The sequence below is a fragment of the Mauremys reevesii genome, linkage group 10, assembly GCF_016161935.1.
Source record: "Mauremys reevesii isolate NIE-2019 linkage group 10, ASM1616193v1, whole genome shotgun sequence".
NCBI classification, from domain to species: Eukaryota; Metazoa; Chordata; order Testudines; family Geoemydidae; genus Mauremys; species Mauremys reevesii.
In genome coordinates this window covers 82,118,799-82,134,267 of record NC_052632.1, presented here as the reverse complement: position 1 = coordinate 82,134,267, position 15,469 = coordinate 82,118,799, and the positions used below count along the sequence as shown (strand labels likewise).

At 51.0% G+C, this 15,469-nt stretch overlaps 1 protein-coding gene across 3 annotated transcripts in view; it reads right to left on the bottom strand.

Moving 5' to 3' along the window:
- Nucleotides 1-15,469, bottom strand: part of TRAF7 (TNF receptor associated factor 7) — a 44,463-nt gene that overhangs the window by 18,946 nt on the left and 10,048 nt on the right. For 2 of the 3 annotated variants that reach the window (XM_039491380.1, XM_039491381.1), the window contains exons 2-5: nt 8,645-8,763; nt 8,343-8,400; nt 6,726-6,817; nt 651-767 (exon numbers count right to left, since the gene is read on the bottom strand). In XM_039491380.1, coding sequence (XP_039347314.1) covers nt 651-767; nt 6,726-6,817; nt 8,343-8,400; nt 8,645-8,725 — 348 coding nt within the window. In that variant the 5' untranslated portion in view covers nt 8,726-8,763. Of the gene's footprint in view, nt 1-650; nt 768-1,042; nt 1,920-6,725; nt 6,818-8,342; nt 8,401-8,644; nt 8,764-15,469 lie in introns of those variants that run through there. The other variant, XM_039491379.1, reaches the window with a different exon arrangement.

Genomic DNA, 15,469 nt, shown 5'->3' with positions numbered 1-15,469 from the left:
CATGGATTGTGGTAAGGATGAGTCACTCACACATTTGCCCAACCCTTGAACCAGACGTGGCCTGGCCTGGGGGACGTTTAAGTCTGGATGCAGTCTCTGTGACACAAGCTCAGCTCTTGTTAACACTTCTAAGAGTAAGGCCCCAATCGCGTACTAACTCCAAACAGGTAGTGAAGCTGCAGTGAAATCAATGGGACTCTGCATAGAGCTAACTGCAGACGGGGGTCTAAGCCAGGGATGACCTACACGGGCACTGCCACCCGCAGAGAGAATGAGAACATAGCCCTTTCCTCTCTGTAGCACCCTTCATCACAGCTAGGATCTCCACACACTTCACAGATGCTAATCTGTGAAACCTCACAGCTCTCCAGTCAGGATTATTATCACCCCCATTTTACGCATGGGGAAACTAAGGCACAGCAAGATGAGGTGACTTGTCCAAGGTGACAGAGCAAGTCAGTGGCAGAGCTGGGATTGGAACCCAGGAGTCCTGCCTTCCAGTTTCCTGACCAACCCACTAGACAACATTCCCTCCAAACAAGGGCTCTTCCATTTGAAGGCCACATGCACACACTGCAGGTTACACAAAGAAGCTGTTTTGACACTGAACGTCCTCGTTTTGTTTCTAAAGAAGACATCAAAATACCTACTGGTTCCTCCTCTTCCTCGTGGAGCGAGAACGTCGAGCGCAAGGACATGTTGGACTCGGAGTGTAACGAGCGAACGGAGATGGCGGAGTCGGAACGGTGTGGGGTACTGATCGGAGGCTTCCAAAGTAAAGACAAAAAACAACCCAGTTATTACAAGTAACCCCCCCTCTCCCATGGAGCTTCCAACTCCCATCCTCCTCCGTGCAACCTGGCGGCTCCAGGGGCCCACATGCCCTGCCAAATCTTGCACGCCAGGCTGCTTGGCCTAGCCGAGTGTAAACCAGGACTGAGGCAGTAGGTATCTCATCGCCAACACAATATGGGTCACCTCACTCCCCCTCATTCAGGCCCAGTACATTCAAAGGCTACGGTTCATTTGTGCAGTTACTTACTGCGCGTCCCTGTAGTGCAGGAGCTAAGAATGAATCCTTCGCAGAAAGCTTAGTAAATCTGCCCCCGAGACAGCTCCCAGGCTCTGCCGTTCCTATAAGCTCTGCAGCAGCACTTGTTGTTTCCCTGCTATCTAACTTCTGCCAAATTGCTTTGCGTAAGTGTGGAGACTTCCTCCAATTCAATTCAAGAACAGCCTGGCTTTGTTGCTTCCTGTTTGGGAGGGGAGAGCGAACTGGGCTTTGCATGCACCAATCAAGGAGGTGGCTCTGGCTGCAGGGCTCTTTGGGATTGGCTTTGCAGGGGATGTTGCCACTGGAATATTAACCAACAGCATGGTCCTTAGTGTTTCCAAGTCAGCCTTAAAGCAACAATGGAGAAAACTCTTCAGTCCAGCAAGGGGGAGGGGGGAATGAACAGCCTGTCCTGCATCCACTGCCGGCATCTCAGTACAAGAGCGATACTGACAAACTGGAAAGAGTTTGGAGAGGAGCAACAAAACCCTGCAGGGAGCAGGAGGGATGGACTGATGGAGGAACGACTGAAAGGGTTTGCATGGAAACTAGGGAACGCTGGTCTAGGTGAAATGACTCTAAGGTGGGTGCACAATGCGTGGAAAGCCGGTACTCAAAGAGCTGTTCCCAATGGCTGCCTGTCAGCCTGCAAGGGCATATCTAGGGTGTTCTCCCAGGGCTCTGTACTGGCTCCGGCACTGGCCAACATTTTCAGCAATGACTTGGCTAATGAAGTGGAGAGTATGCTCAGAAAATCTGCAGAGGATACCAAGCTGGGAGGGGTTGCAAGCACTTTGGATAACAGGTTTAGAATTCAAAATGAGTGTTACAAATCAGAGAACTGGTTTGAAATTAACAAGATAAAATTTAATAAAGACAAGTGCAAAGTAAAAGCAGCAAAGAATCCTGTGGCACCTTATAGACTAACAGACATTTTGGAGCATGAGCTTTCGTGGGTGAATACCCACTTCGTTGGATGCAAAGTACTACATTTAGGAAGGAAAAAATCAACTGCACAACTACAAAATGGGGACTAACTGGTTAGGCAGTAGTTCTGTGGAAGAGGATCTGGGGGTTATAGTGGGTCACAAATTGCATGAGTCAACTACATGATGCAGCTGCGAAAAAGGCTAATATCATTCTGGGATGTATTAACAGGAGTGTCATATGTAAGCCATGGGAGGTAATTGTCCTGGTCTACTTCGCACTGGTGAGACCCCAGCTGTGTCCTGTGTCCAGTTCTGGGCACCACTATTTAGGAAAGATGTGGTCAAATTGGAAAGAGTCCAGAAGAGAGCAACAAAAATGCTAAAATGTTTAGAAAACCTGAGCTATGAGGAAAGATTAAAATAACTGGGCATGTTTGGTTTTGAGAAAAGACGACTGCGGGAGGACCTGATAATGGTCTTCAAATCTGTTAAGGGCTGTTATAAAGAGTGATCGATTGTTCTCCATGGCCACTGGAGGCCGGGCAAGTACTAACAGGCTTAATCTGCAGCAAAGGAGATTTAGGTTAGACAGAATTAAAACCTTCTAAAGTCTCAGGGTAGCTAAGCACTGGTCTAGGCTTCCACGGGAGGTTGTGGAATCCCCATCACTAGAGGTTTTTAAAAACAGGCTGGATAAACACTTGTCAGGGATGGTCTAGGTTAGTGGATTAGATGGCCTCTCGAGGTCCCTTCCAGACCCACATTCCCATGCCTAGCTTGGCTCAACAATGACTCAGAAGGGACAAGGAGAGGTTGCACCAAAGGCTGATTCTACAAACCCTCACTCCCACGAGTAATGCCAACAAGCATTGTCACGTCAGGGTGTATCGGCTCAGACCCCGGGCCAGACAGGAATGGGTTAAGAGGGGCCCTCAACGAGTGTATGACCAGAAAATAAGTGGGAGAAAATTGAGGCTGAGCATCAGGGAACATCTGTGCCAGCAAGATGTAGCAGGCTGGAAAATGGGCTCCCCAAGGGAAGTGCAATTGGGATTTTAGAAGTAAAGTGGCCAAGCCACACCACCACGTACTGCAGGACGGGAAAGAGTCTGAACTGGACCGAAGACGACCAGCAAGTAGGACCAACTGGTCTTCTGCTTTTATCGTCTCCGGAGCTTAATGACACTAGAATTCGAGTTCTTATCGTTACTGCACCGCTTGAAAGCCAAAGCTCAGAGTTCTTTTAAATAGAGTTGGCAAATGTACTGTTAGGTAAATATATAAACCCAAGGCTGAGTGGTTCCAGTGGGTTACATCAGTTTTATGCACTCAGCCATGAATGTGCTACCGGTGGGAAGATAATAAAACGTTATTAAACGAAGAAAGTCACTGCAGGAGCTTTCTGTAAGACCTCAGGAGTCAGACAACACACGCTAGAAGGGGCAGTTCTGTGAACAGTGCTACTCTGCATGGCTGAGAGTTAGATGGGTGTGGCTAAAATATACCTGCACTGATTTATTGGGGGAAGGAGGGCACGTGGGGTAATCAGGTAGGGAAATAAAGTTTTCCTAGCGGAAGACTTGGGGCTGGGCAGCTCGGCAGTGGTGTAAATGGAAATGACAAGAAATCGATGAGTTAACTTAGAATTTTTGAAAGGAAAACGACAGTGAGCAAAATCGGCTGTTTGGGGAGGTGACCCCTCAAGGTAAATATCGCCCTGGGTTTTGCCGATACAAAAGCATGGAGCACTGGCCTAACACTCAGGAGACCTGGGCTTTATTCCCTGCTCCACCACCCTGGGCAGGTTCCCCTGCCAACCCTGCTCTGGCTATTCCGACTGTGAGCGTCCCAGAGCAGGAATATCTTTCACTACGTGTATGTGCAGCACAGAGCACCGTGGGGCCGGGCTCCGGTGGAGCCTTGAGCCGCTACTGCAATAAAACGGAAACAACTCAGGGCCCAGGGTGACAGAAGAGCTTCACGTGCCACACAACGAGAACGTCTGTCTCCTGGAAGCACACGGACACAGATCTACACAGAGCAAGGCTTTAACGAGCAGGGTGATGACCCCTAGGGACTGCCTGGCTCAGGAGCTTGGTGACCAGCTGCCCATCAGCAGTGACGATTTGGCACAGATTGGTTCTCCCAGAGCTTTGGGGGGGGACGAGGTCTGTTAGCAGAGGTGCTGTTTAGTCTCTCCCTCCTCAGCCAAGATCCTCCGAAATTCTGTCCATTCCATCCTCAGATAACACAAGTGATGGAGCTTCCACAACTGCCCTTGGTGGAGAATTAACAACCTAGCACATTTCACAGGCATTATTCCGCCCTCAGGCACACCAGTGAAACCCCGAACGCCCGAACAGAGTGGGAGCTGAGAATCCATCTCCCAGGGCAGAAATAGGCCTACCCTTGGCAAGGGTTTCCTCATACCCCGCGTTAGCCATTAGCATTTACACTAAGGCCACTTCACACTGTGCTGGGAGGGTGAGGAAGCCTTAACAGAGGGTACATTTCGCACACTCACCCACTGCTAGAGCGGTGTAGAGCAGCCGTGGTATAAATGAAAATTGGGCCCAGAGCTTGTACCCTAGTCACATTCCCGCAGGGCCCAACAAGGCTAGGAACATGCTGTGCAGTTTTCCAGCATTTGGTCATCACCCAGCAGGGCAACCAGCAGTAATCGCTCCGCATGAAGACAGCACTTGGCTACTTTTGGTTTCGTTATCAGCAATTAAAAGAAAACGATCCTATTCCCAAGAGAGCTCCGGTTTGCGTCCAGCTGCCTCTGTGATGGGTGATGAGATTGGCACCTTCTGGGGAAGGGAAAGGACGCTTTTCCCAAGGGTTAGCGAGAGTCAGTCTGGGATTTCAGGCAGTCGTGGCTCTGCCGTTCTCCTCGTCCAGAGCTCTTCACCAACTAGGTGGCTTCCTGTGTTCGTTATGTTTATTGCTATTTTTGCTGACTGATGTGTAGCACTGTAGGGAAGATGGGTTGCACATTTCGGTGAGGACCAGGGCTAGCTACGAGAAATCTATTTTGTTTTTGATTGGAGTTTGGAGCTACGTGCAAGGGGACCTAGGCAACTAACTCCCTTAGTCTCCTCTGAAAATCCCAGCTGGGATCTTTTTCCTCTGTCTGTGTATTGTTAGGATTTTTAAAGCACTAGATGTTAGAGGAACATGTCAAATCAATGCTCGGAACGTAGGATTCAAGAGCAGGGCAGTGGAGCAGGCATAATGGACCAGATCCAGGGAACCAGGGGAGCTATGCAGATTTAACCCAGATGAGGATCTGGCCTCATATTAATAACTATTCTCTCGTGTGTGTTTTTTTAAAAACTGAATGACAAGAGGGTGTGGAGGTTTTCAGAAAAGCACCGTGGCCCATGACTCAGGCAATGACACAACAATGGAGGGGAAGGTTTAGCAGCTTGATCTTGCAAATTGCCGAGCAGTCTGGCCCCAGCCCAGCACAACACTGAAGCACATGCTTAACTTTAAGGGACTACTCTCATGCTCCAAGTTAAGCATGTGCTTAGCACTTTGGAGGAACAGCACCAGCATCCTCAGCACCGTGAACAATCAAGCCCTAAATCCCTCCCAGAACTATCTGCATGGGAATGAAGAATCATAAAATCGCAGGACTGGACAGGCCCCAAGAGGTCATCTAGCTCAGTCCCCTACACTCATGGCAGGACCGAGCATTATCGAAGTCTGACAAAGTCTACTCAGACTAAAGTGGGTGTTTTGTTTGTTTGTTTAAAAAAGCCCTCAATCTAAGTTTGATTTAACTGCCCTGTAACCACACTGCTCCCAGACCCTGTGATAACACCTGATCCTTGAGGAGGAAGTTGCTCAGAGATGTGTGTGACGAGTCAGCCAGCCAGATACAAACAAGAAGGTGTCCTTTTGCGAGGCTACCTGGAGACTTGGGAATGTTTTGAGAACTTCACACTGGGTCATCCGTGGCTGACTCCAGTGGACGGGATGAATATGGCATGTCTAGCTCTGATTCTGGTTCCAGATTTTCATTCTGTGGTGAGAGGCCCCCTCTAGAGGTGCAAATAGGAAAAAGATTCTGTGGAAGTAGCTACTTATCCAACTGGTGCTGCTGGCATCATTGAAAAGGGGCCTGGTTCAGACTGGCAGGCCTCACCTGTGACCCCAAAACCTTGAAAAACAGTTTTGTTTCAAGCCCTTCTCCACCCTGGGTAACAAGTGACTCTCGGAGCAGAATGTTCCCACACAGGGAGCTGCTGCCTGTGGGCTTTGCAGCTGGTCTACAGGGACATTTAGGAGGCACAACTTTGGCACCTGCTTTTAAGAATTAGGCCCATTGCCTCCAAAGCTAAGGCTGCAGCGTGAAGAGTCCCACGCAGACATCAAACCCCAGCTACGAACTGCTAGAGCCTGACAGACACAGCCTCACGCTCTGAGCAGCTGCCATGAACGCGGTGGCCTAATCCGGACTCTGATCTCGACCGTCACCTCTCTGCCTGCCAAACAGGGACAGCGACACTCACCTGCCCATCCCACAGGCGCCCGTCGCACCACTCTGTATCTCCATGAAACCAAGCAAAGCCAGACAGGTCGAGCTGTGCCTACCGTCCTGGCCAGGCACTGCACGTACCCTGCTTCAGACGTGCCTGGCAGAGTGCTCTCAAAGGGGATAATCAGACAACGCGCTTCTCCTGTAAGTCCCTGCGAGTGGGAGCAGAAGGTCACTCCTGGGCAATACGTACCATGCCATCGTCCTCGTCTCGCGGGGAGTAGGTGAGCGTGCTGGATGAGGAGGGCGTCCTACGGTGCTGCTTAAAGGTATTGGTCCCGTCAGCTGTAAAGCAAAAGAAACATTTCAGGTTTTTCGCTGCACCTTTAGCGAGAGAGGGCTCTCGAGGAGGAGCGAAAGAAAAGGAATAGGGATTTCCCCACTCTCCCCTGGAGGCCCCAGGAAGGGCAGCGCAATCAATACCTTATCACCAGGGCTTCCTTGAGGGGAGCTGGCCCAGCAAGAAAGATAAACGGACATTCTGCTAGAGCTACAGGCTTCAAATATTCTTAAAGGGAGCCTCCCCCCCTTGTGCATTTTTTGTATCGGGGAGGTCTGGATATTCCTTGGGCGCCAGGGAAGGCTGCTAGAGCCAGAGTGGAGATGCTTATATAAAGACCAGCTTGTTACTACTTTACACTAAATACTCAACATTCCAGAAATGCGACAGGTACAGCGGCAAGCATAACCTTAACTCCGCCCCTTTGTGAGTGTGCATTATAACATGAGTGTTCCTTTGACTGTCATTTTCGCCTGTAGGAGAGTCTTAGCTTTGCTAAACCAAAAGCAATGTTGTCAAGGCAAGCAAAGTCACTGGCCCTCTGTGAGGTCTCTGCTCATGCCATGCCCCTCCCCTGTTTGGCTGGAGCTCTGTGAGGTGGGGTGTACGACCCCCTTAAGGGACAGTCTGGCGCTTACAGCCAAGACAGCGTGGGAGCAATCAAGGAGCACCCTGCAATGGGCTTTTTAAGGAGGAAAAGGGAAGCTGAGCACTCAGGGGACCAGAAGTCATGTTGGATGCTGGGGGTTGCAGGCCCCTGGACACCAGCCTGGCCTAGACTTTTGTTTGCTGACCGTAAGTTTGGTTGCTCTGACTCTCGGCTCTGAGATAAGGGCCTTATGCGCCCCAGCAAGCTGCTCCTTCCCCGACCTGATGCCCACGGAAAAGGGAGCGAGCCTGCCTGCTTCCCAGAGCAGTAAGAACTAGGAATTCTGCCAGCTGGGGTAGGTTGGGGGGCCTTCTTAAAGGGGACTTTTGGTTGGGTGGTTGTGGACTCCCTTTGTAGGATCCTGTGAACATTTTTTTTTTAAATGAAGGAAAAAGGGCAAGGTTTATTTTTCTTTAAATGGGAAAAATGCAGTCCCCCCCTTGCTGAACTCAAAACTACTGGAGGGGATTTTGCTTAACCTGTCCAAAATAATTCACATTCGGGCAGAGAGCAAAGATGGAAGGTATCAGCCCTAACAGCAAGCGCTTGGGCGGGTCAGGAGGAGGGGATCTTAACTGGAACTGGGGAGATAATGGACACTGCTGTGCAGTCCTGGACAGAGCAGGGGCTCCCCCGCAGCACTGGGAACTCTGACTGATTGGAAAGCATCTCCATGGACACTTAGCTCTGTCCTGCCTGGCGATCACAGCCCTACAATAAGCTGGGCTGGGACCGCACGTGACTTGTCACTTGTCCCTCAGCGAACACGCAGTGACTAGCTTTGGTTCACTGCCATCTGTGCAGTGAAGGACGAATTCAGTCGGAGGAGTAAGTAGCCCTTCCGGCAGGGCTGCCGTGCTCCGGGGCAGCGAGACGCTCACCTTTCGTGATGGTGGTCACGGCGGAATAGGCAGGCCCAAAAGTCGTTTCCATTCTCGTCTGAAAGGAAGGCAGAATTAACGTCACCACATGTCGATCTGGCACAGATTGGGGGGTGCTGCTCAGTCAAGGTTGGTAAAATACATGAGAAGATTGCGAAGATTTTATCTGTGGAGATCACAGCCCCAGTTGCGGCCCCACATTTTCATTCATCATCTTTATTTTGTCCAAACTAAGAGGAGGGCGTAAGAGGCCAGAAATACCCCTTCCCCCGCCCATTTCTCGCCCCTGCTCTGCTCCTTACCCCGTTAGTGTTCTCAGGAGTAGTGATGTTTGCTGCGCCACTGGAGAAGCGATTGTAGCGAGCGTTCTTGTTTGAGCTCATAATCTAGACCAGTATTTATTAGTCATGGGAAGTTTGCTCTGGAGGAACAACAAAAAGTTGGAGGGTTGGTTATTTTTGCAGGGGCAGAGGAGGTCAGAAGAATGTCCCTGAGTCCTACATCGTTCAACTCTGTGACTCAGCAAGGCCCACCAGGACACGTCTGGACTAGTACTTTCCAGACACATGGACTGAGCGTGTAAAATAAGGGACAGTGGCACCATGCGATCACCTTTCTCCTCCCTCACCTATGGTGAAAGCAACAAAAACACTGGGAAGACAAAGCCTTTGAACTGAGGAGACTGGTCCCAGGCTTACAGGGGAAGCCTGTGTATTAAGGACTCTAACCTACCTGCAACATCCAATGGGGTGAGAAAAAACTGCTTGATCCAAATACTGGTTAGTCGAATAAGGTTTAGGATTTAGACTGCGAGCTTACCTTTTATTGTCTTTGGTAACTACCTACCACGTATAATAACTGAAAATCTCTTTCTGTAGCTAGGCACTTATTGTAATGTTTTCTCTTAGCCAGGCAGTTTGTCTCAAGTGCGTGGGGAATCTGCTCAGGTTACAAGGGCTGGTGCATGCTCACTTTCCTTTGATGAAGTGGTGAGCTAATTAATACATTTGCCCTGCTCCGGAGAAGGACTTGAGAGGCTTGCTGGTGTTTCCCTATGTACTGTTCAAGAGAGCATTCCCACACCTTAGCTGGGTGTGTGTCTGCATGCTGGTGGCTGAGTGATCACAACGCCTGGAGGGGCTTGCTGCTTGGCACTGGCAAAGCATTGTGAGAGACAGCCCAGGCTGGAGAGTTAAGGGGGCACAGCATTCCCACAGTCCCAGGCTGCACCCCAGGGGTCCCGTCACAACTATCCAGCATGTGGCAAAAACTCCATATTCAATCACAGCCAAGAGCTTTTATAGGTGAGGGGTCAGTTCTCCCATTTCCTTCCTTCAAGGCCACCCAATGTCTAAACAAGGGCTGGCCACAGTTCCCTCGGCAACATGGCCACATCACTCTGAATCACATGTTTGATGGCATGGAACCAAGTCATTGTTTTAGCAAATGCCATGGTAAAACGAGAATGTTACGAAGGTATTTGTCCATCTTTTTAGTATCATTATTTCTGACAGGTTTGACCCAAACAACCTCTTTGGGAGCTTACAACTCACAGCAGTGCCCTCCATAGTACACAATCACCAGGTTTCTTAATGTAGGGCTGGAGCCCTGGTTTGTTATTGTAGGGTCAGCCAGGAGTCCTGGGTCCCAATTCTGGGATGAGGCTCTTGTGAGCAGATCCTGATGCTCAGCTGCACACCTACTGACTTCCGCGGACTCCATGTGGGCGTGGTTCTCCCCCTGCACACATCAGGCCTTGGTTTATAACAGTAGGGCAGCTCAGGTGTGGGTTTTTGTTTAAACAGCAAAGCCCAGCCAACAACCACCAGACCCTGAGCTGTTTCTTTGGCGGGTTCATGTAAAGAAATGCATGAACACGTCTGGTGACGGAGAGGGTGGAGCAAATGAAGAGGGAGTCCTCCCTAGCTGTTATTTCTGAGCCTGCTGTCCAGAACGATCACAATGATATCGAATCTCCTCACCTAAAGTAATGCAGCATTTCCTCTCTCGGCCTAGGGGAGGCGACAGCTTCCAGGTGAAAGGGTGCCAGGCTCTCCAGGCCCACAGCCTCGCAGAGGCACACCAAGTTCCTACAAGACCCCCATCCCAAATGCTATTCCAAACAACTGACTGGTGTGGAACAGACGCACGTTAAGTAGGAAACACAAGTGCATGACATGAACTGGGTGTCTCAGGCCATTGGGAATGAGACGCAGAGCCTGCCATCTCTAGCTCACAGTTCAGATTCAGAGCAGTGCTTGTGGAGAACTTTAGTTACCCATCTGATGGCTATTTGGAGGCTTCCCAGACTACAGAGAAACCCTGCAGTATTGTACGTTAATTGCTCCAATGATGGACACTGCAGTGTGTGGGGCCATTACAGAGCAAACCCATGGAACACCCATAGGGGTCACTCAGTCCAGTTTTACATCACAGCAATTTCAGGAGAGCAGACAGGGATTCACAGGGCCCAGGGGACAGAGATCCCTCTTGAGTTTCCCCTTCCTTGTCAAGGCTGAGGCGCTTTGGGGATGGACCACGCAGAGCAGCTTGCATTCCTGTATCTGCTCAGTGGATAAAGAGGGGACCGCTGAATTTGAAAGGCAAGACGCTTACCCAACTGTTGTACAAGGCATAGTTATCCTTTGGAACTCACTGCCACTGGATAACAGAGTCCAAGAGCTTAAGAGGATTCAGTGCATGATCAGACATTTGTACAGAGAAGAACATCTGCAGTTCAACTAGACAGGACAAAAACAATTAAACTACACAGGGAGCCGAACCCTCCTATTTCAGGCACAAGCCAACACTAACAGACAGGGAGAAACATCTGCTGTGGCCAGCTATTGCATATTTGGCCAGCACAGTGTTTCTGGTCCATTTCTGCCAAGCAGCTGGTGCTAACCACTGAAGATGAGACTGGACTAGACAGACCCCTGCCCTGGCAGCTCCTTCCATTCAGGACTTCAGTTTCTAGGGCTCCCAATGCAGCCCCTGCACTATGTCAATTAAAGCTCTTTGGGGCAGGAGCTGTCTCTGTGCTGGGTTTGTACAGCCTGCCTCGCGTGCTACCACAACACGCCCAACAACCGAGTCGAAATTCGTGCTTACAGATTTCTCTACGTGACCGAGACTACGCCGGCAAAGCTATGTCCCCGTAGCTACGCCGGCAAAGCTATGTCCCCGTAGCTACGCCGGCAAAGCTATGTCCCCGTGGCTACGCCGGCAAAGCTATGTCCCCGTGGCTACGCCGGCAAAGCTATGTCCCCGTGGCTACGCCGGCAAAGCTATGTCCCCGTGGCTACGCCGGCAAAGCTATGTCCCCGTAGCTACGCCGGCATAACTGCGCAGTGCAGAGGCAGTCTGCACCCGCGGAAAGGGGTGCAGGAACATCACCTCTCCGAATGACTCTTCGGTTAACACAGCTGCATCTACACTTGGGGTTAAGTTGGGACAACTGTGTCAGTCAGGGGGTTGGTTTCTTCACACCCCTCACCTAGGTAGCTGTGGCATCCTCACTGTTAAGTGTAGATCAGGCCTCACGAGCATGACAATCATGCCGGGCCATGTTTTATATTAAACATTCTGCTGGAGAGCCAAAAGGACACCCCTCAGGCCCGCCTGACAGGACACACTGTACAAATTTTTAGGTTCCATGTTACACAACTGTCCAATATTCACAGCACAATAGTTCAGTCCTGGGAAAAGAACTGTTCCCTAGAACTAAACTTTTGGAACAGGCTGTGGTCTGAGAAAGCAAGAAACCGGAGACTGTTTTAAAAAGCCATCGTGGGAGAATATTTTCCATTTCTTTGGAAGCAGTGCACTGGCCACGTTCAAATGCCACATCCCGTAGGAGATGTTAAGAGTTACTAGAGCGGTTTCGAGAACAGCCCGACGCTGCTTCAATCCAGAGCTGAGCAGAGTCAAAGCCGTGCTGCACAGCACCAAGAGCCTGGCAACTGGTCATGAGTATCTCTGTAGAGGACAAAGACTGGGGCTAAATAATATGGGCTTGTGGTTAGGGCCCTGGGCTGGGACTCAGCAGACCAGAGCTCAATTCCCAGCTCTGCTACCGACACTCTGTGTGCCCTTAGGCAAACCACTGACTCTCCTAAAACGCATGGCCCGACCCCACTGCCCAGGCCAGGATACCGCCATGCCCATTGCCAACCGTTCCCATCGCCACCTCAGCCCCACTGGCAGCCAGGTGCCAGCCCTAGTGCAGACAGCCAAGCACCCCGTGATTTAGGTTCGGCTCAGGTGCGTTTGCACAGCCCCCCAGAGTCCCAGTGCATTGCATGAGCCCCAGTAGAGAAGGCAAGGATTCTGCAGGGCGATTGCCCATTGGAGTGGTTACTGGGGAGCTGGGTAGAGGCTCGGGCACCCAGGAAGTGCGGCAGTTGGTGAGGTGTTTTGGCAAGCAGGAAGCAGTTGAGATTCTTGCTTTGGGGAGAGGAGGTTTCTCCTTTCTCCCACCCTTTAGGGCAGGAGCAGAGGGGACTTAAACTTGGGGAAAAGGGGTTGAACTTGTGATTCCTCATCCTAGGAAACCTTGGCAGCATCTCCCTGCTCCCTGCCCTCTCCCTGTGTTCCAGTGCCCACCCCGTCATCCTGCAGCAGGAAAGCAGCACTCCTGCTTGATGTTCCTCCCCCGGCGAGTGGAGTGAAGAGAGCTGACATTGAAAGTGTTCTCGTTAGGCTCAGAGTGAACAAACACCCCCCTGAGATGAAGAGAGGCAATTTGCCTCTCCAGGGAATGTTTCAGGCTGTGTGCAGACTCAGGGGACTCCATTTCACGCTCTCTCCCTTAGAAGGGTTTCTTTGCCACCATACAGGATGGAGACTTCACAAAGGAAAGGGAAGCTCTGGTTCTGGGGAACAGGGATGGACTAGTCAAAGGAGGGACAATTAGGGGCAAGCTGTGCAGTCCTGTAATTGCAGGACACGTGGGGTCCCGGTTCCCTGTCCTCTGCAGATGGAAGCGTGTAAGTGTTTAATTCGAAAGGGAGCTGAGCAGGTACTTTAAGGATGGGGAAAGTGCTCACCCTCTTGGGGGCTGATCCAAAGCCCCTTCAAATCGACGGAAAGACGCCTTTAGCTCCAACCCTAAATAAGGGAACGTTAGCCAGAAGATGGGGATTTTCCGCTCTTCTTCCTACACATCTCCTTGGCGGAGCAGCCCCCTGAGCTAGGCAGACGGGAGTTGGCTTCAGGTCGTCCCTGACCACAACGCAGCGCAATGCGAGCACTGGGCAGGGTGCTGAGTGGAATATCGGCTGCTACAGACCAGCAGCAGCCACGACTCAGATTTATATTTATATCATCTTTCATCGCAGACTACGTTAACCACCATACCCAGGAATCACTTCACCGAGTCCTGAAATGCAGCCACCTCTGAAAAGCAGCCACCTTACAGAACAGTTGCTGGGCTGACAACGAAGAATATCCCAGCCAACGATACCAGAGGAATTCCAGGGAGTCCGAATGTCAAAGACTCAAGCTGGAATTTGCTGAGGCCACTAGGGTTAGCACCTTTGGACTCTTGCAAAAATTATCCTGGGATCTGAGATGGCCACAAGCGGGGAGGACTTTGATTTTACATCCGAAAGCCACATCCTCCTCACGCCAAGCAGGGGCAGTGAATCAACTCTAGCCAGAAGGAAGAGCACCCCCTGATGAAGCTGCAGCACTTCCCTACAGCACGCTCCACTTTCCCCTCCAAGCACAGTTGAGGAGGACAAAAATCGCATCCTGAGGAGGTGTGAGTGCCAGCTGCCCCAATGACGCATTAATGCCATTACGTATTCTGTGTTATACAAAATACGTGCACACCGGGATCCCGAAGGAAGCCTTCAGAATAAAAGATGTACACGGAATAACAATATCCTTGGGACTGCGATGTCCTTCTCAGCTGCTTAGAAAAGCAAGTGGCCTTAGATGTCCACTCAAGCAGCCCCCTCACATCTCCACAGAGAAGGCCCCAGAATCCTCATTTTTAGAGACCCTCTCTGAGTTTTCCAATCCAGGACTTTATAGGGTCAGCTCCCACAAGGGCAGGGGGTATCCAACCAACTGCTGCAGGGAAAGGGACATCTCCATTTTGCACCAGAAAACCAAGCAGGTATCAACAGTTCATGTGGCCAGGGGCCATAGCTAGTGGCCAAGGCCTTGGGGTCACACCTTAGGAAAGGGGCAGGCCCAGAGGCCAGCCTGGCCAGATCCAGATATCTGAAGAGCTCCTCTGCCATGCAGCTTCTTTTTTAAAGCAGCTTCCCTGTTTTTGCAGAGAGAAAATATAAAAAAGAGGAAGCAGTAGGGCCAGCCTTTCACTAAATCACACGACTGCCAGGAAGCAGATGCGGTGAGGGAGATGGGCTGGATTCAAGTACTCACCCTGAACTGTTAGGTGCCAGAATTCCTGCCTACGTGACCCAGCCAAACATCTGGGTCTGGCTGACAGCTCACAGGGACTGCGACCCTCTCCGCAGAGTCAGCAGTGGTGAGAATTTCCCACTCTGCCCTTCCCAAGCCAAGATGCCTCAACCCGGCTCAGGAGGAGCACCTCTGTGTAAGAGGGGAGCGTGCGCCCTACGGCCAGTCTAGCCTTTGGCCTCTCTCATGCACCTGCCTACAAGGCAGCGGGAAAGGTGAATCTGCTCATTTCCAGGGATGTCCCTCTTTTCGGTCCCAGAGCGCCACACAAACCTGGCGTCCCCTCCCTTTCACTGGGGAGGCCAGGTCTAGGCAGAGCCATTTACCCAAGGGAAGGAATCCCCCAGCATTCCCACCCTCCTGCACGAATACAGTTCTGTTTCTCTTTCTGGATCTCCGCCCCAACGTGTTCCGTGTTCGGGCCACAGGAGGCTGAGAGGCATGATGGCAGTGATGGGTTTTGTGATGTGGATACTTCCACTGGGGTGGGACAGAAACCCTCCACTGCATTTCCTTAGATACAGAATTGCACCTAAGAAGAAGGACCTGGTTGATGGGGCGCCTCATACTGCAAAATGTCTGGTACTTGCCAAGGAATCTGCAACCACCTCCCAACCTTATGTGCTGAATGGTCCATACAGTCCAGTTAAGAAGCCTCATATGTGTATCTTTCTTCCTCCCCGCTCCCAGCT